The sequence below is a fragment of the Hemiscyllium ocellatum genome, chromosome 5 (assembly GCF_020745735.1).
Source record: "Hemiscyllium ocellatum isolate sHemOce1 chromosome 5, sHemOce1.pat.X.cur, whole genome shotgun sequence".
Classification (NCBI taxonomy): domain Eukaryota; kingdom Metazoa; phylum Chordata; class Chondrichthyes; order Orectolobiformes; family Hemiscylliidae; genus Hemiscyllium; species Hemiscyllium ocellatum.
Genome location: NC_083405.1, coordinates 79,717,078 through 79,744,940, shown reverse-complemented (window position 1 = coordinate 79,744,940; position 27,863 = coordinate 79,717,078). Strand labels below are relative to the sequence as shown.

The following is a 27,863-nucleotide window of genomic DNA, read 5'->3' as shown; positions in this document are numbered from 1 at the left end:
GCCCGAACCAACCAACCCAATCACCCCGTGGCTCAACACTTTAACTCTCCCTCCCACTCCACCGAGGACATGCAGGTCCTTGGACTCCTCCACCGGCAAAACACAACTACACGACGGCTGGAGGAGGAGCGCCTCATCTTCCGCCTGGGAACCCTCCAACCACAAGGTATGAATTCAGATTTCTCCAGTTTCCTCATTTCCCCTCCCCCCACCTTGTCTCAGTCGGTTCCCTCAACTCAGCACCGCCCTCCTAACCTGCAATCCTCTTCCTGACCTCTCCGCCCCCACCCCACTCCAGCCTATCACCCTCACCTTGACCTCCTTCCACCTATCCCACCTCCATCGCCCCTCCCCCTAGTCCCTCCTCCCTACCTTTTATCTTAGCCTGCTTGGCTCTCTCTCTCTTATTCCTGATGAAGGGCTTATGCTCGAAACGTCGAATTCTCTATTCCTGAGATGCTGCCTGGCCTGCTGTGCTTTGACCAGCAACACATTTGCAGCAATTCTTTTCTCCCTCATGTACACATCAAACCTCATCCAAATGAATCATTACTATCTCCATGAACTGCTCCACGTGGCTGATATAATTACATTTAGAATGTATGAGTTATAATGTAAATGGCAGATTGCAGCAACTTTACTTTGTGGCTGTAGTTCTGGAAAAGCTGGTGCTGTTGCTAAAGCACCAGAGGGCCATAGGGATGCTCAGTTTTAGTTTAACCTGAGGGTCACCATACCTTAGAGGTTGACAAGAAGAATCCTTCATAGCAACCTCACCTGGTGCAGGAATTCAACCCACACTTTTGATTTCACACAGGAGCAGCCCAGCTAACTTTGCAGTACTCTGCTCATCCACTCAGTCCACACTTTGATAATTATTCTGTGCGGTGGATTGTTACAGAGAACAGAATCTACATTGAATCCCGACAATGTGGAAACAGGCCCTTCGGCTCAACAAATCCCCACTGGCCCTCCGAAGAGTAATCCACCCAGATTCATTCCCCTACTCTATTATCCTATATTTACCTCTGACTAATGCACCGAGCCCACACATCCCGGAACACTGTGGGCAATTTAGCATGGCTAGTTCACCTAAACTGCACATCTTTGGGTTCTGGGAGGAAACCAGAGCACAAGGAAGAAACTCGCGCAGACAGGGGAGAATGTGCAAACTCCACACGGTCACCCGAGTCTGGAACTGAACCAGGTCCCTGATGCTGTGAGGCAGCAGTGCTAACCACTGAGCCATAGTGCCACCCATTTGTAGCAAACACTAATTGTCAAATACAAAAATTTTCTGGCACATCTGTTAACATATCAGTTAAATTGGGGACTAGAATTTAAAGAATCTCTCCTGGTTATATTGAAACAGTCCTGCTAGTCTTGTATTGAACTAAGTCCTGTTGTTCTACAATCAGCTTTGGTTGTTAATGGACACAAGAGGAAGGCATACATTGAGGAAGGAGGTACATAGAACTTGTTGTAAATAAATATCACAAAAAAAAATCTGATCTGGGGCAGCAAAGTGACTAAGTGATTAGCACTGCTGCCTCACAGTGCCAGGGACCTGGGTTTAATTCCAACCTTGGGCAACCATCTGTCTGGAGTTTGCACATTCTCCCTGTGTCTGTGTGCGTTTCCTCCAGGTACTCCAGTTTCCTCCCACAATCCAAAGATGTGCAGATTAGGTGAATTGGCCATGCTAAATTGCCCATAGTGTTGTGTAGGTTAGGTGCATTAGTCAGGGGTAAATGGAGGATAATAAGGTGAGGGAATGGGTCTGGCTAGGTTACTCTTTGGAGGGTCGGTGTGGACTTGTTGGGCCAAAGGACCTGTTTCCACACTGTAGGGATTCTATAATAATAAAAAAAATCTATGAAGTACTCCAAGTTTTACTCTTCAAACATATTTCACCTTTTTAACAAGGCTGCATTAATTCTCAAGGGGTAGAAAATTGTAATGGCTTGATTTCAATTTCTATTCAAAATTCACATTCATTGGCTCATTTTTCAGGGCAATGCCTTGACCAACTCAAGACAACTGTCTAGTTTAGAATTTAAGTAAAACCTGACAGTTAACTGGTAGTTATCATTAATTGGTGCATTCTGCATGACAACCTCTTTACCAGAGAACTTGTCTATGAGTCTTCAGTCCCTTCTCATATAGTATAATGTTGCTTTTGCCCTTACATTGGTATTCATCCAAATGGTCTAGATGCATGCAATATGAAAAACTCCAACAAAATGTCTCTTTTTTGAGCAATTTGCAAAATTACAGTATAGAACTGTTGAACACTGAACATTGTTAGAACTTAGTTGTCACCAATGTAGCATGTCTGTTAACGTTGAATTTTGTGTACAAGACAACTTGTAAAATATGGTGGATAAGTTCAGTTGGATGTTAGCTAGTTTGTACAAGGGATGAAATTCCAAGAAGCGCTGTCAAATCGTTAATTCAGCCAGCAAACCTTGAGTGCTGAATATTGTCTGGACAGTCTTGTGATAATGTGGTCAAGCAGGCTGAAATGTAGACAACAGGCAAAATGCTTGTCAAACTATGTCATGCTAGCTTGATTAATGTAAATCTAATTCAACTACGGTCTAACGTAAATCTAATTACGTTAGTATGATATCAGAAAAGTGTAAAATTAAGATGCTTCATGGAACATGCTTACAGAAAGAAGGGAAGAATGAAGACAGACTTCACTCAAGGCAGCACCATCACATTTAACCAGAGTTTGAGGACAGTGAATGCAATTAATTACTACTGCTGTTTGTTAAGTATCATATTTACATAATTCCAGTAACCTTAATTCATTTTGTAAAGTTTCTATACACAAACTCATATCTAAAGTAGTTTGTAACTGGTCTGAACTGGAAGTTCATTTTGATCAGATTTCTCACTTCCAAATCTGATTGTAATTGGTCCAAGTCTTAGAATTGAAAGTGAACTTAAAGATCTTAGGTATGTAAAAAGCTTAATGGTTAAGTACACAATATCGCCACTGAAACATTCCAGTACACAACTTAGGCACAACTGAACAACAGCTGTGGCAATTAGCACCATGCATAGATCCTTTTAAGGTAGTTAAAAACAATGAGTGCAGATGCTGGAAACCAGAGTCGAGATTAGAGTGGTGCTGGAATAGCACAGCAGTTCAGGCAGCATCCGAGGAGCAGTAAAATCGACGTTTCGGACAAAAGCCCTTCATCAGGAATACAGGCAGAGAGCCTGAAGGCTCTTAGATCCTTTTAAAAACAGCCCTTTATATCCTAATGTGCAGAGCTTATTGTGTCATGTCAATTAACCCTTTCAGGTTTTTTGAGGTTACAACATTATTCACTCTGACCTTGATCTATTATGCCAAAATTTTAGCCCAACCCTTCTGTAAATATGCCAGTCCAGACTGGGTCAGCTCATCAGGGGCCTGACTACTATTAGAGGCCCTACTGTACAAAGATGAGCATTGGGAGAATGACCAAGGAAACAACAAACAATGTTTAATACATCAAAGGTGCAGATAACATCTTCACCAATCTTTACTTCAACCACATATGGAAATGTATATTACTAAAGATGGGTTAGGAAATACAATTGAAATTGTACTTTCACTGGACAGTGAAGGAAACAAATGATCAATCTGCTGCTCATCATTCCCATTGGCAGAAAGTGAAAGCTAATATTTTATTGGAGACAAGGAAACATTAGCCTGCTTGATAACATTGACACATGAATCTCTACAGTTGAATACTCATTCTTACATTGATCACTACGTGCTGAACACATTGTTAGCCATATTAGTACCTGGGCAATGACTTCTCTGTTCCCACAGATAGTTAGATCATTTGTATCAGAATAACTTTGAGAACACTTATCTTACAGGCTTACATAGTTGAGACAAAAAAAACTGCAGATGCTCACAGCAAGCCAGGCAGCATCAGGAGCTGGAGAAGTCAATGTTTCAGGTGTAACCCTTCTTCAGTTGACACACAGTTGAGAAGCTGACATGCTGTGGCATATCAGCAGTAGCAATGACGAAGTAATTTATAACATTGAGGATTATGTGATTGCAGTAAATTAATATGTGACTACAAATTTTGCAGGAGGTGTTGAAAGCTCAGTTGGCAAGAGACAGTGTACTACAGCAATAGGCCATTACTTAAAAAATAGAGTGCACTTGAGAAATAGCAGAAGAATATGTTCCATACTGCACACGACACAATAAACTCACATTGTTAGATGATAACTGTATTGAATGTGGATCTTGATCAGTTAAGCCACAGACACCAATAACAACATAGCTGGGTGTTGTTAAGATGAAGCAATTCCACAAAGCAATGACCAGCAATGCGTTATTGTATAGAAGATTTTGTTTGAATATACAAGCTACATAGTTTCTATGAAAAAATCTGTTAAAATGTACCTTGAAACTCTACCACTGGCCCATGGCCAATAAAACCATGGCAACAATTTCCAATTGATAGTTTTGGAGCAGTGGAAGCAACTCTTTGCAATTAATTGTTTTGTGCTTATTGTTTATGACCTACACAGCATTTAGTCAGAATTTCTAAAACTGTATTCTTTCACATGATGTGGTCATTGCAGGATAATCTAGCAATTACAACTGGAGAAGTTGGCGATTGTAGTATAGGAGAGTTAGTATCTGAAGCGGTTAATTGATGTCATGAAATAAGCTCCACACACAAAGGATGCAACAGTAGTAGACTTGCCAACTTTAAGGGCATTTAGTGGTCATTGGATAAGCATATGGACGAAAATGGGATAATGTAGGTTAGATGGGCTTCAGATTGGTTCCACAGGTCTGCGCAACATCGAGGGCTAAAGGGCCTGTACTGCACTGTAATGTTCTATGTTCTATGACTTAACATTGCTTGTAAAGTTTCCATACGTACCATACAGATAATGAGCCACATGCTGAACCACAGTAGTTAATGTGGTATATGCATGATTACAGAGCTGTTAGGAAGGGAGTTCCAAGTTTTTGTCTCAGTGTCAATGAAGGAACAGCACCATAGTTCCAGGACAGGATGGCCTGTGGCTTGGAGGACATCATTGCTGGAGGTGGTGTTCTCATGCATTTGCTGCCCTTGGTTACCTCTATGGCAGAAGTCGTGGTTTTGTAATGATGTGAGAGATGGCACAGGGCAGGATGACACTAGGCACACGGACACACAAGATGGCTGCTAAACCATAAGTTGGTCACTTGACACACCATATGGCCGTTGGACCACAATATGGAGAGAGACGGCATAGCAAACACAGGCACTGCCTGGGGCCACCAGAACGCCAGTACAATGCACTCACAACCTCGTTGATTAGTTTAGGGTGGGTGGGGGAGAAAATATTCATGACTAGTGTATATTGTACATTGAAGTGTCTGGGTCCAGCCAACACCTTTGGTAGAAATGCTAACAGTTTGATAGTGACTCAATACAAAGTGCTCATAGCCAGAGATGCAGTAATCATCCTTCTTAGGAAGAGTGATTAGCGCCCATTTCAACAGCAATGGACTTCCGCGGAGACATTGAAACTGACAATGTCTGCGCTGCAATTGACAACAACAGTGCTGAAATTAACAAAGGCTGTGCTAGAACTGACAATGACTGCATCAAAACTATTAATGATTCTGCTGTGTTTACAACAAATAAACTATGTTACAGAGACAATAACCTCATCACCGATCCAGTATATTGCAAAATGTATAAAAAGTATTCTTGACATGTGCTCCCGATGGACAGAAGAATCGCAGCAGACTACTGTGCTGTTGGTGTCTTTCTCTCCCCAGAGCTCTGGAATTTCCTTGTACAATAAACTCTGTCGTTTAACAATGACTGTGACTCCAAGACTGGTGTTTGTCCCCACAACCCCGCTGCGAGCAGGGTTCCTACTACTGGTGCCCTGGTCGAAGGTCACGATCAGGGAGCCGGGGTAAGAAGCAATTTGTACCTGCAAACGGGAAGAGTCAAACTGGGCCAAGGACACAGTTTAAAAGGTATACCGATTGTAATGTCTAATTTGCTACAGTACTGAGTTAAAAGATTCTTTATAAGTGCATGTCTGTGGAGAATAAGTGTTTAACTGTATTAACTGTTGTAAGAATCTGCTGCTTGTGCTGAAACAGCCAGAAGACAAGGTAGTGCCTGCCCCAAAGACCCTGCCCTAAACCGCTTGTTAAGAGGAGTAGCCCCTCCACGTGAGGGTTGGGATTTGAAGTGGGAATTGAGGCACCAAAGGTACTTGGAGTTGTGAAGCACAAGTGGCAAAGTCAGGTAACATTGGACTCTGTGAGGGCGAACAACACAGAGTCCAGTTAGAGTCTGAGTTATAAGTTGGGTGCTGTTTGTATTTGTAATTTCCAATGTGGTGAGCCAAATCTCAGTGGAGGTGTACCTTACCGACGTTTACAATGTGGACACTGTGAGTAACCGTGATACCCTGTCAGTCTGTAGTAGAACAACAGAGCTTGAATAGTGACAGTGGCCGTGAGGGTAAAGAGTCCCACCGGTAGACAGCACACTGGGCTAGAGGTAGGTTTCTGGGCCTATCGGAAGGTGTTAGGTCAGTAGAGGTGGCCGGAGGCGGGGGAGCGGGGGTCGTGGGGGGTGTAGAGGAGTCCTGGTACAGACCACATCCTATTGAGCCAGCATTCCCAGCCAACTGGTAGAGAAGTCCCACTGATAGAATGCACACCTTGCCAGGATGCTGCTATGGCCATACGGACAGTGCTGGGACAGTATCATTGGCTAGGGAGTAGAGAAGTCCCTACCAGTTAAGAACACTTTACTTTTGGTGGTATCCAGGGGTACACAATCTGCTAAATTAAGGGGGATGCTGCAGGTTCCCTTATTGAGAAAATACAAGGCAGACAGACAAGGGTTGACAAGCAAATGAAGAAAAATGGTTGGGATCCATCCCCGACATTAAGAAAGAGTAGCTAGATAAACAAAAACAAAATAAAACTAAAAAGATTGGGGTAATGTTAGTGTACCAAATAGTAGGCCTAATTGAACAAAGAACAAAGAAAATTTACAGCCCAGGAACAGGCCCTTCAGCCCTTCAAGCCTGAACTGATCCAACTCCACTGTCTAAACCCATCACCCAATTCCTAAGCATCTGTATCCCTCTGCTCCCCACCTACTCATGCATCTGTCCAGATGCATCTTAAATGAATCTACCGTGGCTGCCTCTACCATCTCTGCTGGCAATGTGTTCCAAATGCCCACCACCCTTTGTGTGAAGTACTTGCCGCATGTATCCCCCTTAAACTTTCCACCCCTCACCTTGAAAGAATGACCTCACGTTATTGAATCCTTCACCCTGGGAAAAAGCTTATTTCTACCCACCCTGTCTATACCCTTCATGATTTTGTAAACCTCAGTCAGGTCCTCTGTCAATCTCTTTTTTTCTAATGAAAATAAACCTAACCTACTCAGCCTCTCTTCATAGCTAGCACCTTCCATACCAGGGAACATCTTCATAAATCTTCTCTGCACCCTCTCCAAAGCGTCCAAATCCTTTTGGGTAATGTGGCGACCAGAATAAATTACATCAAGATTAGATTCCCTCCAGTGTGGAAACGGTCCATTTGGCCCAACAAGTCCATACCAACCCTCCAAAGAAAAGCCCACCCCCCCCTACATTTACCCCTGAGTAATGGACCTTACACTATGGGAAATTTAGCATGGCCAATTCACCCAATCTGCACATGTTTGGATTGTGGGAGGAAAGCAAACCACTAAGAAGAATCCCATGCAGACAGAGGGAGAATGCGCAAACTCCACACAAACAGTGGCCCAAGGCTGGAATCGAACCCAGGTCCCTGGCGCTGTAAGGCTACAGTGCTAACCACTGAGCCACTGTGCCACCCAGTAGGTGCCTCCACCAACAGGTGCAGAAAAGGCCAAGAATTAATTGAGGAGCTGGAGGATAGGATAAAGGAGCTAGAACAAAGATTAGAAAAAGTACAGGAAGAAAGGGAGATTGACTCCCTCCCCTCCTATGAAACCGTCCAGCAGGGGCCAACTACTCCCTCTGTTGGACTAACCGTGCAAGAGTATAACTTAGCGCCTGTTACCAGAGGAGGATTCGCCCAGACTCACAGCCCAGAGCAAATTATAAACTCTTCCTGAAGAAGGGCTCATGCCCGAAACCTCGACTCTCCTGCTCCTTGGATGCTGTCTGACCTGCTGAGCTTTTCCAGCAACACATTTTCAGCTATAAACTCTTCACCCTAGGGGTGAAGCAGCAAATTATGGCCTCCCTGGATAGCCCCAAAGCACAAATATCAGGTTCTGGGAAGAGTTGGATAGTGTACGGGTAGGGCACAAATGTACCTGAGAGACATACAACAGCTGGTCCAGGCAACTTGCTCAGCGGGACAAGCGGAGACAGGTAGTTGGTGGACCTGCTGCTACAACAACCCGAGATTTTAGGAGAGGATGGTGGACACATGCTGTTGCCCTCACAGCTGAGATAGATTCTCAACAGGCCCCTTTCGCCAATTGTAAAGAGGAAATCCAGACGGTGTTAGGAAATGCTCCCATGACCTGCAGCAAGATCATGATCACTAAGCAACTTAAAGGGGAAGGAGCCTCTGAGTATGGGGAATGATTATTTAGGGTCTATCAGGAATGCTCAGGGCAAACAAACCCAGATTGGGGAGACCGGGCATTCATCCAAGCTTTTAGAGATGGGCTCTCTCGCGCCCACCAAGCCATCCTGAAAATGGGAGTAATAATGTCCCAGGCATATGATGATCTAGTTGAGTAGGTTAGTGGGGTGCAGGCGTCAGAAGCTCCTACAATAAAGGCAGGACCTGACAAAGCAGCCTCCCGGAATGGAGGCGAGAATAGAATAAAACTATCCTGCCACAACTGTGGCCGACAGGGACACTTTGTTAGAGAATGTAAGGCCCCACGAGCAGGGACTAGAGCAGGGAACAATGTAAAATACTGCAGCCACTGCAACAGAATGGGACATATAGAAGCAATGTGCTGGGAAAAGGATGGGACACCCGGAACACCGCAGAACCAAGGGAACCCCGAGGTCAGCAGAGCTGACAACCAGCTCAGGGGGAAGGGAGAGGGGAGAATTTACATGCCCTCAGTAATAGGAGAGAGGAAATGTGAAATGCTAGCAGCTGTATCTATCACAAACTTATCCTTACCCCACACAAATAAAATGAACATTTAACTGGGATATGAGGGGATAAAACACCAGCTTACCTAAGCAAAACTACCCTCATAGAAATAAACAATACATATATCCATATGAAATTTTATATATGCCAGAATAATGAGGGCAACATAATGGACAATGATCTCATGAGAGAATATAATCCCAGCGGAGAGACACAGCAGCTGATCCTAGCTCTAGCTGGGCAGATGGAAGCAATGGAGGAGGAGGTAATCGAGAAGGCAGAGGAGTGGATACCTGTTAAAAACAGGAAGAGAAAATCCTGCCAGGCCCCCAAAGCCTCCCAGCAAAGGGGGAAAAGACAGCTGCACGAGGGAGAGACGGCCAGCGCTTCGGATGAGGAAGACGGGCGCAAAGAAGGTCATCACCACCAGAAGAAGAGACAGAGCGCCGTAGATAAAGAGGAGGGCATTTCCTCCCAACCAGGAAACAACAGACCCCCGAAGTCCACCCTCCACCCAGTGAGAACCACTGCCCCACAACTACAGGTAACTGAAAGCTGTGATCCTCTGACAGTCCCATTGTCAGACACAGACCTGGACAGTGCAGACCCTTGCCTTGGCTCAATGACACCAGAATGGGTAAATGACCCCAGTGAGGAGCTGGATAGCTACCTCAGCCCAGCGAAGGTCCAGCAGTTCATGCTCACCATGGGGATGCAGACAGCTACCCCAGAGACAGGACAGTCAAATGGACAATGGTAACCCCATAAACTGGGGATTAAAGAAGGTTCCTTTGCTATCGTATAACAGGGCACCCACTCAGCAGGTGGGTTCCGCTGAAGCCACAGCTAAATAATAAGAGACTGGATGGTTAATAAAGAGAACTGTAAATAGGATAACTGTAAATTCGATTAAATTAATCTGTTCTTTGTAATGTTAAGACATGCAATGTATATATCTATGAATGACATGACAAATTGTATAGGTACCAAAGATTTATTTCTATGAATAAAGTATATTTTGAAATTAATAAAAATAATGTTCTAATCGATTGTGCAAAAGGGAAATTGATTTGACCCAGACAGGATCGTCAAAAGACTGAGATTGGCAAACTTACAAGTCACCTTGAAACTATTAAAGTAGCTACAGTCACCAGTAGGGACTGGAACCTTGAAAAGGGGGGATTCAGAGCCATCTGCGCCTCTGTCCCCAGAGCCCTGGGCAGAAACAAACTTAGATACAGGTCGAGTTAACATAGACCCCATATGGGTATCTGGACCAGAGCATAAGCCCCATTGGCAATACCCGTAAAACCCGAAACAGAAAAAGTAGTTGTTGAGATAGTGCAAGGACTAGTGAAACAGGGAATCCTGAAAGAAACCACAAGTACAACTAATTCACCAACATGGCCAGTAATAAAGCCTGATGGGAGCTATAGGCTCCCCATTGATTATACAGGACTAAATAAGGTCACCCCCAAATTGCACCCCATTGTAGCAGACCCCTCCACCATTTTAAATACTGTAGCCCCCAAACACAAGATGTTTACTGTTTTGGACATAGCCAACGGGTTCTGGACTATACTGTTACACCCTGAGTCCCATAACAAATTCGCTTTTACAGTAAGGGACAGACAGTACGTGTGGACTCGCCTGCCACAAGGATTCCACAACAGCCCCACTATTTTTCACAGGGTGATGATGAGTGACGTTCTGAAGAGAATAGATTTACCAGAGGGTAGCGCTGCCCTCCAATATGTAGATGATATCTTAATTGTAGCAGAGTCCGAGTCAGGACACCAGGAAGATTTAGGGCTTGTATTGCAGGCATTGGCAACTGCAGGGTTAAAAGTCAGCCCTACAAAGACACAGATTGGCAAAACACAAGTCTTATACCTGGGACACCTCATATTCCAGGGACTCAAAGAAATGCTCAATGACCACAAGAAAGCAATCCAACAAATGCCCTGACCTGACACAGTTTGGGGAGTCAGAAAGGTCTTGTGGCTGTTCAACTACAGTCGGAGCTTTATACCCAAGTTTGCAAAATTGGCTGAACTGATCCAGAGATTAATTAAAGGAGGTAAGCCCACCTTGAAAACTGTCATCTGGGGGCCAGAACAGGAAGAGGCATACATTCAGCTTAAAACTTGATTCATATCAGCCCTTGGACTAGGGCTGCCAGAAACCAGGAAGAATTTTCACATCTACTGTAACAATGAAGGAAGGTTTTACTCCGCAGTGGTCACCCAAGACCATGGTAGCAGGAAAAGGCCAGTAGGGTATTACTCAACTACCGAGGAGCAGGAGAATCGACGTTTCAGGCATAAGCCCTTCTTCCTGAAGAGGGGCTTATGCCCAAAACGTCAATTTTCCTGCTCCTCGGATGCTGTCTGGCCTGCTGTGTTTTTCCAGCACCACATTTTTCAACTCTGGTACTCCAGCATCTGCAGTCCTCATTTTCTCCTATTAGTGAACTACAGAAGGCCATTAGTCACTGTGTTGCCCGGGAGAATAGCTGCCTTAGACTGTGCTGCTTGGGCCGTTAGGGTTATCGAGCCCATAGTAATGTCAGGGAATGTCATCCTCCACAGTAAAAACACCCTAGTAGAGATGCTAAACACAGGGAAACTGAGGGCCGTCTCCAATATGAGAAGGGCAAAATGGGAGGCAGTTCTTTTACCCCCAAGTCAGCCCGTGGTAATAGTCAGGAATACGGGGGAAAACCCAGCTGAGGGGATTCTAGACACAGGGGAGCCGCACAACTGTGGGGACATAGAGGGGGATGAAGATAGGGAGAGAGTAAAAGATATCCCCCTAGGCATAGCAGAGAAGACTCTCCTAGTGGACGGGTCATGAAGATATGCAGCAGGGTCACCCTGAACAGGATGAGCTGTGGTAAATGATAAGTTAGAAATAGTTATGTCTGGAAGAATTGATGGAAGTCAATCTGCGCAGGTATCAGAACTGGTAGCACTCACTAAAGCACTGGAACTAGCAAAAGGAAAAATCGTAATTATATATACGAACAGTCAATATGCTTTTGGTGTAGTTCATGACTACGTGGTGGCAGGGGGTAGAAGAAGGTTCACCACCATGGTGGGGGGAACCCTATTAGACACCAATTAAGAATTCAGGCATTATTGAGTGCCAGTGAACAACCAAAAGAGGCTGCAGTAATAAAAATAAAAGCCCATCAAAAGGAGCCAGCAAAAGACAGTCCAAATTGGCTAATATTCAAAGGAAACTGGGCAGCAGACCGAGCAACTCAGAAAGCCCTAGAACAGGAAGCCACTGACGAGGCTGCAATAGCCACTATTGACTTAGCAAAACATGCTATCCAAATTTAGCAGCTATAGGAGGACACCTCACAAGAAGAGAGAGAACAATGGAGACTGCAGGGGGCATTCAAAGGCGAGGATGGTGTCTGGAAGTGATCAGACAAAGTGATAGCACGAGCGTGTATACAGAACACATTGCTTGTACTGTACCACGTGCTCTCCCATACAGGCAGAGCAGCCATGATAGCAAGCCCAGGGAGAGAGTGGTGGTGGAAGGGAATAGGAAGAGACATGGTCAAGTATTGCCACAAATGCATGGTTTGTGCACAACATAAGCCAGGGAGAGCCATACAAGTCAGGATGGGACACCAGCCCAGACCTAGGGGACCCTGGGAACACCTTCAGGTGGATTTTATGGGCTACTACTACCTTCCCCTGGGAAAACGTACTGCCTGGTCATCATAGACCAATTCACCCGGTGGGTAGAAGCATTCCCGCACAACAGCTGCACTGCGACCACTGTCACCACAATATTAGCGGAGGAGGTAATCACGTGGAGGGGGGTACCCCTCCAAATCGACTCCGATCAAGGCACTCATTTTAAGGCAAGGCCAAGAAGACTGTCTGCCAATTACTCAGCATGAGACAAACATTTCACATTCCCTATCACCCCCAGAGCTCAGGAATGGTAGAGAAAATGAATAGAATGCTCAAAAATATTGTAGCTAATGCTATACAATCCTCAGGCAGGGCATTGGCTGAGGTGCTGTTAGCCATACTGATAAAATTAAGAGCCACCATGAATCAGGCAACTGGGCTAACACCATAGAAATTGATGACTGGGCGAGCAATGCAATTGCCAGAGACAATAATCACAGGTGGCATCGATGTGTGTCCACTAAAAGCCAAAATTCGGCAGTATGTGATAGAATTAAGCTCCTGATTGAGAGGGATGTGGAAACCTGTAATTGATAAACAAGACAAAAAGGGTAGGGCAAGGGAACTCAAGTCTTCTCTGAGATCCCAGTAGCAGGAAGCCGTGTCCTGGTGCGAGCACTGCCCAACAAACCAGACTTTGCCCCAAAATGGAATGGGCCATACGACATGATCATAAATGGGGACACCTGTGCCTGTATAGATATTAAAGAAAAAGGCACATGGAAGCCCTGGACCCAACTCAAACTGTTTAAAGACTCCTGTGACCAAACTAATGACATTGACCATTCCCCAGGTGCAGACAGGAATAGCGGATAAGACAGTCATCCCGGGGGGAGTACGGAATACCCAACAGAACAAACCTCACAGAAGCACAACTGCACCTCCTGACACAAGCAAAGACTTTGACCGATAACTTTATTTTAACTGCAAAACGTATATAGCTGTATGTATTTTACTGTGTTTAAGTGTTGCGACTGTTGGGAGCATGTCAGGATTTGAAGATAACCTCTTCTATGAAACACACCTAAGTTTGCATGGGAACCAAACTGTCTGCTACCCACTGGTGTGATCAGTAGAATGCCTATTTGTGGCTACCCCGGTGTGGACCCCTCGCGACCTGTATACAGTAGACACCTCAGGAGCGCCGTGTAAGGGGCAGATAGGGAAATACAAACGGGGACTCCAGGGCAGATGTGTGTAACTGGGCAGGACCAACAGCCCATGGGGCCAGATCCCCCAGCCTAGGGAAGGGGAGACCTATTTAAAACCTGGTAATTGCCAACTCTGTTTCACAGAGCAGGAATGGGGATACGTTTATGCCCTGATTCCCAAAAATGACTCATGCGTCCAGACACAGTACACTGATCAGTGCTTTACAGTCACTAGGGGACACTTTATCTGCACCTGCAGTGAGCAGGTATGCTTGAATGTAACCGTGGGCAGACAATTCATATGTGGTCAGTGCGATGGCACCCGTGTCAGCTTTGCCACATGGACATACCCATTTGACACTTACCAGCTTGGGGGGCACTTGAGGGATCAGGGGCAACATGAGTGGACAGACAGGTGGACCGTCAGGACAGTATATGTTACTGAGCAGCGAAGGGATTTGTTTTTCTATTTAAGGGGACTTATGTGACAGGCACTCCAGACCTCCCAAACCTATTCACGGTAGGGACAATTGCAACCCTTATTGCACCATGCCCCAGTGGGGAACATGTGCGGAGAAGGATAGTGACCTGCTCCACCAGCCAGGAGTTCTGTGCTGATTGCTAGATCCTCCACAATTTGGGGTCATCATTGGGATATGGATTCTTGGGATCTCTATCTTTGGGGGAGGGGGCACAGAGGGGGTCATCAGTGCTAGAATCCAAATTACCTTGTATGTGGCCTGACTATCTTAGGCAATAATACCTCAAAAACTCTGGAAGCAATTAATACAGAGTTGGCTGAACTCAGACTCTACACACAGCAGACACGTTACGTGGTGGATTATCAATTAGCACAGCAAGGGGGAGTTTGTACAATTATTGGTGACAATTGTATCACCCATGTTAGTGATGACTCTTATAACATTACAGAAGCCATCAAGAATATCCGAGACCGCTAGATAATTTTCAACAGGGATCCACAATTATAGACAGCTGTCTAAATTGGTTGATAGATAAATTTTGGGGAGCCTCTTTGACACACAGTATAGTTGTCGTCTTCGTACTCATGCTGGTATTCTGTGTGGGTCTCCGGTATGTAAAGCTCTGCCTTCAGGCGCTACTGACGAGAACTGAACCAGCAGCGAGTGTCACCACAGAAGAGCCCCCCAATGAAATTGACACACCATGATACCCCTGGGGAAAGGGAGTTCCTAGAGATGACCTACCTCTTCATGTAAACTGGGTGGTCTGCGGGAGATCTCTGAAGTTGCCTCCTTGACCACAAAGTGGGATTGAAGTAGGGCAGGGTAACAACAGCACATGGACACAGGAGGTGGCCGCTGAACCATAAGTGGGCCATTTGACACACAATATGGCTGCTGGACTACAAAATGTAGAGAGACAGCAGAGCAAACACAGATGCTGCCTGGGGCCACCAGAATGCCAGCACATTGCACTTACAACATAGTTTATTAGTTTAAGACGGGTGAGGGAGAGAATACACATGAGTAACATATACAGCCCACTGAAGTGTCTGCATCCATCCAACACCTTTGATAGAAATGCTACCAGTTTGATACAGAATCAATACAAACTGCGCATAGCCAGGGCTGCAGTAGTCGATCTTCTCAGGAAGACTGATTAGCACCCATTACTACAGCAATGAACTTCCATGCAGACGTTGAAACTGACAATGTCTGTACTGAAATTGACAACGATCGTGCTGAAATTAACAAAGGCTGCACTGGAACTGACAATGACTGCACTGAAACTATCAACGATTCTGCAATGTTTACAACAAACAAACTGTGTTACAGAGACAATAACCTCATCACTGATCTAATATATCACAAAATGTATAAAAGTATCTTGACATATGCTCTGGGTAGACAGAAGATTTGCAGCTGACCACTGTGCTGTCGGTGTCTTTCTCTCTCTGGAGCGCCAGTATTTCCTTGTACAATAAGCTTTGTCGTTAAACCCCAACTCTGACTCCAAAGCTGGTGATTTTCTCCACAATAGTAAGATGCTATTGAAAGAGCATCAGGGCTTCACTGAAGTACATTTTGTACATGTTACGTACCACTCCACTCTGTGGTGGTAGGAGAGGACGTGAATATTTAAGATTTTATTTTTGATAAGCATTGGCAGAACTGCACTCATCCAAACAAGTCGGTTGAATTCCATCACATTCCTGACCTGTGTCTTGTAGATAGTGGACAGGCTTTGGGGAGTCAGGAAGTGTAGAATTGTTTGTAAAGTTTCCTACCTTTGATGTGCTCTGGTGTCCCAGTTTTTGATAAGGCTGATCTAGCTCAATTGCTACAACTTCCACAACCACTACATTGATCACTGAGTTTCGAGAAATGTTGTTCACAAAATATGCTTTGTCATGGACTGTCAGTAGAGACAATGGACTGCAGTTGGTTTCCATCAGCTCGTATATTCCTTTTCCATTCAGAATGTCTGTGTCAAATGATCTGCCTTTCTCTGATCTGAACAGAGGTGTGGGTACTTTTGGATTCTGAAGTGGTGTAAAGTTGCAATATACCTGTAATCGATTTGTAATCCTTGCTTTTGCCTGTTTTTTTGTTGTAGTTTGTGTGCTGCAATAGCTATTTTCTGTTACTAATGAACATTTTGTGATTTTTTTTGTTCAAACATGTCATGACATATCTCCGGAGTAGATGAGACTTGAAACCAGGCCTTCTAGTCCACTACTGTGTCAACGGCACCAAACCAGCTGTGAATTGTTTTTGTCCTGAATAGCAGTCAGAAGGAAAATTTGACATCTCAGGATGCTGACTCAGATATTGTACATTTTGGATTGGCTTGTGGCACCGTTGAGATATTTTAATCTTCCCAGGCAGGTTGTAACAATGTTGATAATCTGCCTCATCAAAGTGATCATTCAGAAGCAGAACTTCAAATTCACAAATCACCTTTGACCTTCCTGTTTTGGCATCCATTTTTGTACTTAAATGCTTTCAAATACAATAAAAAAAATTGAACTGTAATATGGCAAAATTTTTTATTGTATTTGATTGTTCAGTTTAAAATACTGTCTATGTACTTGTATGAGGAAGAAGGCCTCATGTTTAATTGTGCATGTCTGTTGGTTGCTCTCTGTGTGTGATTAATTCAGCCTGAGTGGTTACATAGAAAGAGAGAGAGAGAGAGAGAGAGAGAGATTGGAATGAAGCTAGCCACTGTAAACACGACAGTAAACATTTTGAATTCCTGGAAATTAAAACTCCTTCTGCATTTATTCAGCCTGGAGTATCATCTTTGCGTATATGTAGGGTATAACTATAACCATAGTTAATGTGCTTGGATACTCCTAATCACCCATTGGAGCTGCAAGCCATCATCATCATGCACCTACCCTCAGCCACCTCCGACCTGACCTCAATCATCCAATATCCTCTCTTCATTAGCCTAGACCTGTGTCATTACCCTTCAGTCATCATCGTTACCATTGACTAAACTGATTCTCAACCAAAAGGCTGCTTCTCCTCACAATCAAGTTTCATCTGGCATCCTGGACCTTTCAACTATCATGTTCAAAACATCTTCTATCACACTTGATCTCCCCTTGGGTGTCCCAGCCTCACTACTGACCTAACACATTTACTTTATTCACTTCTCTTTTATGCTCAAGTGATGTTTGGACAAACGTTCCTCATCTGTTGTCAGCTCTATCCCTCTGCTCCCCAAAGTTCTTCTTAGGTCTGTCACAACCTAACCTCCTTGTCTCAGACACCCACTCTCCAAACCTCGTAGACAGTTGTCATCCTCTGTTCCACGAACAGTCATGTCCTAACTTCCTTGAACAGCCACCATCCTCCCTTCAATGGACTGCAATGCCCAAACTTCCCTGAACATGAGCTTCTCTCCCGCCCATCAGCATCCATACTCTAAACCCCTGAGACTGCCATTACCTAAGCTCAATGCAACAGTTCAGTCTCCAATTACCTGGTCCAAATATATTGTATGTTCAATACAATTAGCTCATACACACTTCAAACCAACCAAAGTGACCCCCACCTGCAGCAAGCCATTTTTCACCAGTTGTAAATTTATCATTTGCAACAACTTATTGCAAAGGTATAAGTTAATCTGGTAATCATGCATTTTAATGAGCATTGATGACATTTCAGTGCATTAAAAAAAGGATCCCACTAACTGTGTTAGGAACAACAATCCACCTTTAATCTGCTGCAAATTGAACTTCCAACTTTTAGCCCACCGTAGCAAATATGATATACAGCTCTAAACACAATTGAGCACATCCCTCCACCTCATTTACTGCTCCTTGAAAGTTTGAGATCCTGCCCATTTATCAGTTTTCTGACAGAATATAACATTTAAAAACATATCATAAGCTAGGCTTATGCTCTTCCATGTTCTCCCTGCCAGCAAACTAAACAGTTACCACTTAATGATGCCAGCTTTAAACAAGAATCCTAAAGCAATAACATACATAAATATGCCAATTTTTCATCATGGTTATAACAATAATTTTTAAAAACCACTAACAGTTATCATTGTTGAAGAAAACAATTATTATTCATGCTGTTTTTTCAAAGTTACAGCAATAACTACTGTAGATAGTCTGCAAACCTGCTGTTTTCAATAATGAATTTAGAAAAAGGTAATAAAAAGATGGCATTGTCATTGGACACCAGCCAGAATTCATATTCTTTTGGAAATAGGAGTTGTTAAATTTCTACATGCATAAAATCCTTTAAATTGAATCAGACTGGAGCACCAATTCTCTATTTATGCAGTTTTTACCATTTAAAATAACAACACTGGACTATTTTTGGGGCACAGAGATGTATTGATTATAACCAATTTTAATAGTCCATGCCATATGGTTGAAAATCTTGAGATTTGATATTGGGCTATGCTGATTTTGTTAGTTCAAAAACACTCTTTTCTTTATGTAATGCTTTCTATTTTTAGACCAGTGTATTTCCAATTAATCCCACTACAGTATGAATCAATGAAGAAGGATCATGTCATTTTGTGGAGGATGTGAAACATCACATGACCGTAGTTATGTCAGAGATGTGGTAGAGGTTTACTCAATTGCAGAGTATCTTCAAGGCCATCTGTAGGGCTGTGCCTAACAATGTAAGAATAATTTGTCTCTCATTAATGTTTCAACTGATACTATTAAGACCTAGAATATTCAGTTCCACATTGCATTAGACAGATTTGATTAATTGGAAAGAACTTGGCTGCAGACTAGTGCAGAGTATTCATCCTTGTAGAAGCCTAATAGGCTTTGGGTGTTAAGAGTTGAGTTACCCACTGCAGGATTCCTAGCCTCTGACCAGCTCTAGTAGCCACAGTGTTTATATGGCTAGTCCAGTTCAGTTTCTGTTAAATGGTAAACCCCAGGATCTTGATAGTGCGGGATTCAGTGGTGGTAATGCCATTCAATGTCATGGGGAAATAGGTTCTATCTTGCTAGAGATGATCATTGCCTGGCATTCATATGGCATGAATGTTACTTGCCATTTGTTAGCCCAAATCTGGAGGTCTTGCTGCATTTGGACATGAACTGTTTCAGTATCAGAGGAGTTGTTAAATGGTGCTGAATGTTGTGCAGTTGTCAGTGAGCATTTCCTTGTCATCAGAGGATGAGCCTGGGCTTTAGCTTGAACTATACCACACACTATCATTTCATCTAATGACTAAAAGTTGTCCTCAGCTGAAGAATTCTGCACCAATCTCTTTGCCGGTCCATTTATGAAGTGGTTCTCATTCTTCTACATTCATTAGAGTTGAGAAGTGAAGACCTGATGGCATTCACTGGTTCCATTTACAATGTTCTTTACTCTGTCAAGTTGCCTTGCCTGAACTGATGACATTCAGTGTTACAGCTGCTCTACAATATATGTTTGATCTTATGTTCAGCTGAAAATCATTCACTGGAATATTAAGAGTGGAGTAAATTGGGTCTGCAAGTTCCTGAACTGGATTATCCTCTTGTACTAACTAACACAATCTTAGCAAATCTGAGCACCACATAGGCTGAGGAAGGCAAACAGAGGAAGGGTTTAGTCAGCCACAGATATGTGCAGTTGCAAGATTCAAGATGTGGCAGAAAAGATGTACAGTATTTAGTGAAAGGTAATAACAGCTTCACATTCATTAACAGTGAACAGATTATACTTAGTAGAGTTAGGTGAAGCACTGAGAAGGAAAAAGGATCAGTATGGCATAGGGAGAGTTTTGGGATTGAAGGGAAAGTAAATTACGACCAGGAAATAAACCCTTTATAAAAGGATGTGCATAACTCACGCCGTGCAGTGAATTCAGAAATGCATCAAATATTCCGTGGAATGCTGTCGCAAAGAATATTGCTCGCCTAACTTTAATATAGAAATGCCAACTTTCTAATGCAGACTGGTAATGACAATAATGTTAGATTACTATTTCAGATGAATTTCTTTTTACTCAATGGTCCACAGATGATGAGGAGGTTGTGTCTTTTGAAAAGTGCAAAACCTAGTTATGCATTTGTGAAATTAAATAAATATGAGAAGATCTATGGAAGTACAAATTGCAAACGATTCACTTGAAGAAGGGCTTCAATGGGAATATCATTTATTTCTTGTTTCATGCTTTCTGACATTGTGTTCTTTTATTTTTATTTCCCTAATCAGTTATTTCAAATTATATTCACTATCTTACATACTGCCTTCATTTCATTTTCCAATCATGCATTTAATTTTAGGAATTATAGGATCACATTAGCTCTAAATCAACAAAACATATGTTCTACAGTAGCAGTAAGATTTCAAACATGCAAAAATCACAACTTCTCATTCAATATTCATTGATACCTTCAAATGGCCACATCAGACTTTGAATTCGATGCTCATGTTTCATAGCTTGCATTAAATGAAAAGTATAATATTATAACTGATCATATCACATAAAACAAGAAGAATTCTGCCAAAAGTAATTGAAACACAAGTTTTATTTTATTTTATTTACTCATGGGATGGAGAGATGGCTGGCTGAGCCAACGTTTATCGCCTGCCTTTAGCTGTCCATGAGAAGATGGTGGCAGACTGCTTTCTTGAATCACTGCCATCCATGTGGTACAGATACACCCACAATGTTGTTAGGGAAGGAATTCCAGGATTTTTACGCAGCGATGCCAAAGGAATGGAGATATATTTCAAAGTCAGGATCATGAGTAGCTTGGAGGGGAACTTGGGGTGTCCCCATGTTTCTGTTGCCTTTTCCTTCTGCATGGAAGTATCCATGAGTTTGGAAGGTGTTGCCTAAGGAGACCTTGTACATCTTGCAGGCAGTATATATGGCTTCCTCTGAGCGTTAATGTTGAAAGTACTGGGCATTTGTAAATGAGGAATGAATCAAGTGGGCTGCTTTGTCCTAGATGGTGTCAAGCCTCCTGAGTGTTGTTGGAGCTGCAGCCATCCAGGCAAGTGAGAAGTATTTCATTACACTCCTGACTTGTGCCTTGTAGATGGACAGGCTATGGGGAGTCAGGAGGTGAATTGCTCATGGTAGTATTCCTAGCCTCTGACCTATCCTTACATTCACTGCATTTATGTGGTGAGTACAATTCAGTTTCTGGTCAACAGTAAAATCTACGATGGTAATAGGGGGTGATTCAGTGGTGGCAATGCCATTGAAAGGTCAAAGGGGCAAGGTTAGATTGTGTCCATAAGATCAAAAGATATAGGAACTGGAATAGGCCATTTGGCCCCTTGAGCCTGTTCCACCATTCATAGGATCTTGCTTGATCCGACATTCTTCATGTCCCCTTCCTGCGTTTTCCCCATAACTCTAGATTTCCTCACTGATCAAGAATCTGACTAGCTCAGCATTAAATATATACAAAGACTCTGTGTTCTCCCAGCTGTCTGTGGGAGGGAGCTCCACAGAAGGTGTTCGACAAGCTCCTGCTAGTTAGACTGGCTAATAAGGTCAGCTCAAATGGGATCCAGGGTGAGTTAGCCAATTGGATACAAAACTTGTAGCATGGTAGGAGTCAGAAGGTGGGAGTACAGAGTTGTTTTTTCAGGTTGGAGGCCTGTGACTGGCAGTGTGCCACAAGGATTGATGCTGGATCCATTGTTGTTCATCATTTATACAAACGATTGGGATGAGGATATAGGAGGTATGGTTTATATGTTTGTAGTTGATACCAAAATTGGTGGCATAGTGGGTAGTGACCAAAGTTATCTAAGATTAAAATGGGATCTTCATCAACTGGGCCAGTGGGCCAAGGGAGTGGCAGATGGAACTTAATTCAGATAAGTATGAGGTGTTGTATTTTGCAAAGAAAAATCAGGGCAGGACCTATACTGTTATAGTAAGAGCATGGGGAGTTTTGTTGAGAGAGGCCAAGGGGAGCAGGTAAATAATTCCTTGAAAGTGGCAATGCAGGTAGACAGGGAGGTGAAGGCACCATTTGGCATGCTTACCTTCACTGGTCAGATCATTGAGTACAGGAGTTGGGATGTCATGTAATAGCTGTACACGGCATTAGTAAGCCCCATTTGGAGTACTGTGTATAATTTTGGTCACCCTGCTATAGAAAGGATGCTTTTTTCTTGAAAAAGGGTTCAGAAAAGATTTACAAAGGATGTTGCTGAGACTCTTCACATCCATGTTCCTGCCCTTTCCCCACAACACTTGATTCCCTATTAAACAAGAATCTATTTGCAATTAGAAATGATATGTTGGTTGTAGAACTTGCTTGGCTCTCTCTATCATTCAGTATTTTGACAGACAAGTAGCCCTCTTTGGTAGCTTCACCATGTTGCCACCTCATTTTGTGGTATGCCTGGTGTTACTGTTGGCATGCTTCCTTGCACTCACTGTTGAACCAGTGTTGATCTCTCGGCTTGATGGTGTTGGTAAAGTGGGGATACGCCAGGCAGTCAGGTTGCACTTTGGGCTGGATGATGGTTCTGCTGCTTTTGATGGCCAACAGCATCTCATGGATACCCAGTCTTGAGATCTGTTCAAAGTCGCTCTCATTTAGCACAGTGACAGTGCCATATAATAAAGTAGAGGATATTTGCAATGTGAAGGTGGGATTTCATCACCACAAGGTTTGTGTAGTGGTCCCTGTTACCGATACTGTCCTGGACAGATCTAATTGTGGCTGGCGCATTGGTAAGGATTAGGTCAAGTGTGTTTTTCCCCTCACCACCTGCTGCAGACTCTGTCTTGCAGCTACGTCCTTTAGGACCTGACCAGCTCAGATCAGTAATGGTGCAGCCAAGCCACTCCAGTAATGGATATTGAAATCCCACACCCAGAATATATTCTAGGACCTTGCCACATTCACTGCTTCCTCCAAGTCGTTTATCACCACCAGAGGGAGGATGGTATGTGATAATCAGCATGAAGTTTCCTTGCGCATGTTTGACCTTGTGCCATGAGACTTCATGATGTCTGGAGTCAATGTTGAACACTCCCGGGTCAATTGCCTCCTCCTTCTTTGGTTATTCAAATCCCAACAATACATTTCTGTACAATACAGATTATATCAAACAAATTTCTAATGACACAATGAGTATGGCAACCCTTACTGACCTTAAGATGTGAGAATGAAGAGCGGAGAAGGACCATGTTAAAATGATTGCCAGGAGGACACTTTAATGACGTAATAAATTAAACATTAAAATGCTCAGTAGTAGTGAATATTAAACTTACCACATTAACATTAAAAGCGTAGAGAAGATCAAAAGGAAGCGCAGCTACCAAGTCGATGATAAACCACGTTGTTACATAGTGAATACAAATAGAGCGAGCTTCAAAAATAACTTGCCCAGACTTGCTGACATATGTAGTTCGAAAATTCAGAATAATATCTGTTTGACATAAAGGAATAAAAACAGTTTGTTATTGTGGATCATTTTGTTTAAGTTGGTGTGAAAACTTAATATAAATAAATAAGACTTTCTGATTAAATTTGTAAATGAAATAATTTATGTAAATTGATCATACGTTTAATTGAAAAAAAGAACTATCGATTTGAAGTGACTATCATCACTATTAAATGTATAAACCACTCATATTCCATTTCCTGCGTATTGAATGGTCTGAAAAAAATCAGCTTTATCTATGTCTTTAAACACTGCACAACTTGGCAACACCAACTGTGTTGTTCAAGTTATATAACTTGAATTTACAGGAGTATCATAAATTAGCTGTCATGAAGAAGGCAATGTGATTTAATAAATTGCGCGTTTCATTATTTGGCCTATTAAGTTCAGTAGTAGCTTTTTTATAGATAAACAACTATAAATTACTTATATAATAATGAGTAGATTGTTGTTTGAAAGATCTCTCAATTAATTTGTGTGGTCTTTTGCTGACGAGTGCACTAAACGCAAAGCAGTTGGTGTTTAAAGACTTCAGAATTTTAAGCCAATACTTTTCTATCATGACTGCTTGATGCACTAAGGTTACATTATTTTAAATAAAGAAACCAAAGAGCTGCAGATGCTGGAAATCAGAAACAAAACAAACATTTCTGGGAAAATCTCAGCAGGTCTGGCAGCATCTGTGGGGAGAAAGCAGAGTCAACATTTCAGGTTTAGTAACCTTCCTGCATTATTAATTATTTTAAATAATATGCCTCATATTTTTCCAACAATAATCAAGTTCTTTCATTTCTTCCATTTATAATGGAATGCCTTCCCTAGAAAGAGACTTTGAACATTATGTAGTGGATTGTTCTGTATGACTGACATTTATTCATAGAACCCTTACAATATGGAAACAGGCCATTCAGCCCATTGAGTTCACACTGGCCCGCCAAAGAGAATTCCACCTAGACCCATCCCATCTTTGCAACTCCACATTTCCCTTGGATAATCCACCCAGACACTATGGATAATTTAGCATGGCCAATCCACCTAGCCAGCACATCTTTGGTCTGCATGGATTTCCTCCCACAGAGATGGGGACAATGCCTATGTGGAGTTTGCACAGTTGCCAGAGAGTGGAATCGAACCTGAGTCCCTGGCACAGTTAGGCATTGCTAACGACTGAGCCACTGTGACACCCATGAAATATTTCATAAGCATCAGTTTGATATTATCTTGAACGGCTGTTCACCCCACTGAAAAAAAGTACTTTATATCCAAGCCGACACTATAGCATGTGACCGCTTTTTATGTTAAGGTGGATATTAGACTATCAGAGCAGAACTAAGTCAATTGGCCTATTTAATCTCTACTGCCTAATGAGGTGATGACTGATCTGATAATCCTCAAATCCACTTGCCTGCTTTTTCCTTCGGTTCCCTGACTGATTTTGCTTGAATCAAATAATCTTTTTATGAAAGCTTTTTACATCCAACCAGCCAGCTTTTATATTGAGTTCAGCAATTTTAGATCTGAGCAACAATAAAATGATTTTTGCATCCAATTGATTCTGCTTCCTTTCCCAGATCACAGTGATAACTTGTAAAATATTCCCTCGGGACCCCCCCTGCTGTATCACCAAGGCTGGATTCATGCCACCTGTTTACGAAGGGGCTTTTTTGTGGGGGAGGTGCAAAATAATTCAAGTGATGAGGAAACTTTGTCACTCACCTCCAAGTTTGCAGCGTAATAAACTAGGTGAATGAGAGTCAAACTCAACTGCCAGTCACATATAAACAAATAAGGGTCATTTAGTCTCATTAACAAGTCTCTTGAATTGAATAAAGCACCACTCGTGACAAAGTATAATTGGGGTAGGCTGTCAAGTGGCAGCAAGCAGACAGATCTTTAGACTACCTGAGAAAAGGAAGGAGGAGCAAATTATATGGGGCTGTTCAATGTGCATTGATGACACCCCTCAAGACGACACCTCCATCCTTCTGTGCTGTTTGCCTAAGAGGAACCCTCCTTCCTGAATTCTAAGGTCACTCCTCAGCTTAGGTGCTTACAAACCACCTTTTCTGGGAAGTCCTGATCCACTTAGACCTCCTTCCAGCACTCCCAGTTGAATGCATCAAGCTACAGTGCAGCCCAGCATGATAGAGCAGCCCACCAACTTCTGGAATCTCCCTAGGCTGGGATCTCCTCCCAATTAAGACAGCAGATCAGAAAATTTCACCTCCTGGCTTTTATGTAGGTTGATAATATCTCCTTAGGGGCAGTGTGTAGATGCTAAACATTTCGTCCACAGTGCATTGTTGTTGAAGGGAGTGAAAGCATAATATCGTGAATGTGCACTGCCTTGTCCAGGATGGTGTCCAGCTTCTTGAACATTGTTACAACTGCAGTCATTCAGGCAAGTAAATATTCCACCACATTCCTGACATGCCTTGTAAATGGAGGATAGACTTTGGGATTCACAAATTACACCATAGAATTTTGAGTGACTGATGTTCTCTTGTAGTGGCAATACATATATGGTTGTTCTTAAAGACACTGATAGATGGTGATTACAGTGAATGTCAAAGGGAGATAGTCAAATTACTGGGATGGTCTTTGCCAGGCACTGGTGTAGCTTGTCAACTCAGCCTGGATATTGTCCCGATCTTACTGCATTTGAACATGGACTGCTTCAGTATCAGAGGAGTGTGAATGATGCTGAACATTGTACAATCATCAATAAACATGCCACTTCTGACCATATGATGAGGGAAGGTCCTTGTTGAAGCAACTGAAGATTACTGGGTCTCAGACACTAACCTAAGGAATGTCCCAGAGATGCCATAGACTTGAGATGACTGCCCTCTAATTGCCAGAACCATCATCTATTGTGCCAGGTATGACTCCAACCAGTACACCTTCTGATTCCCATTGACTCCCATTTTGCTAGGTCTTCTTGCTGCCACACTTGGTCAAATAATGCCTATTGCCGAAGGCAGTCAATCTCACCTCAACTCTGGAATTCAGTTCTCTTGCCCAAATTTGAAACAAGGCTGTAATGAGGGACAAGAGCTGAACCCAATCTGGATGTCAGTGAGTGGATTATTGTTACTCAAGTGCTGTGTGTTAGCACTATTAAGGGCACCTACCATCACTTTACTTGTGATTGAGAGTGGACTCAGTCAATGAGTAGAGAGTAGGCAGTAATTGGCCATGTTGGATTTGTCCTACTTTTTGTGTAAAGGATGGACCTTGGAATTTTATACATTGTTGGGTAGATGCCAATGTTGTAGCTGCACTGGAACAGTTTGGGTAAGATGCGGCAAGTTCTGGAGCACAAGTCTTCAATATTATTGCCAGAATGTTGTCAGGGCCTAGATCCTTTGAAGTATCTCTTGCCTCTACTCATGTCTTGATATCATGTGGAGTGAACTGAATTAGCTGAAGACTGATATTTGTGACACTTCGAACATCCAGAGGAAATCAAGATGGATCAACCACTCAGCACTCTGGCTGAAAATTGTTCCAAATACTTCAGCCTTGTCTTCTGCACTGATTTGTTTCTCTCTCATTGTTGAGGCTGAGGAGATTTGTGGAGTCTGCGCTACTGTCAATTGTCCACCATTGTTCATGACTGGTTGCAGCAGAGTGGATACTTGATCCATTGCTTGCGGTTTCATTTAGCTCTGTCTATAACTTGGTGCTTTCACTATTGGCACGTGGGTAGTCTTGTAATGTCGCTTCACCAGGTAACCATTTCATTTTCAGGTGTGCCTGCTGCTGCTCCAGGCATGTCCTCCTGCACTCCTCAATCAGCCAGGGTTGATTTCATGGATTGATGGCAATGATAAAGTGGGGTGAAATGTTTGGCTAGGAGGTTACAGATTGCGACGAAGTATAATTCTGCTGCTGCTGACCCACAGCACTTTACATTGCTTAATCTGTTAATACTCTTCTGTGG

General features: G+C 42.9%; 1 protein-coding gene across 1 annotated transcript in view; it reads right to left on the bottom strand.

Annotated features, from left to right (window-relative positions):
• Positions 1-27,863, bottom strand: part of LOC132816083 (potassium voltage-gated channel subfamily H member 8-like) — a 438,395-nt gene that overhangs the window by 184,292 nt on the left and 226,240 nt on the right. The window contains exon 6 of the mRNA XM_060825513.1: positions 23,745-23,902. Within this exon, the coding sequence (XP_060681496.1) occupies positions 23,745-23,902 (158 nt within the window). The remainder of the gene's footprint in view (positions 1-23,744; positions 23,903-27,863) is intronic.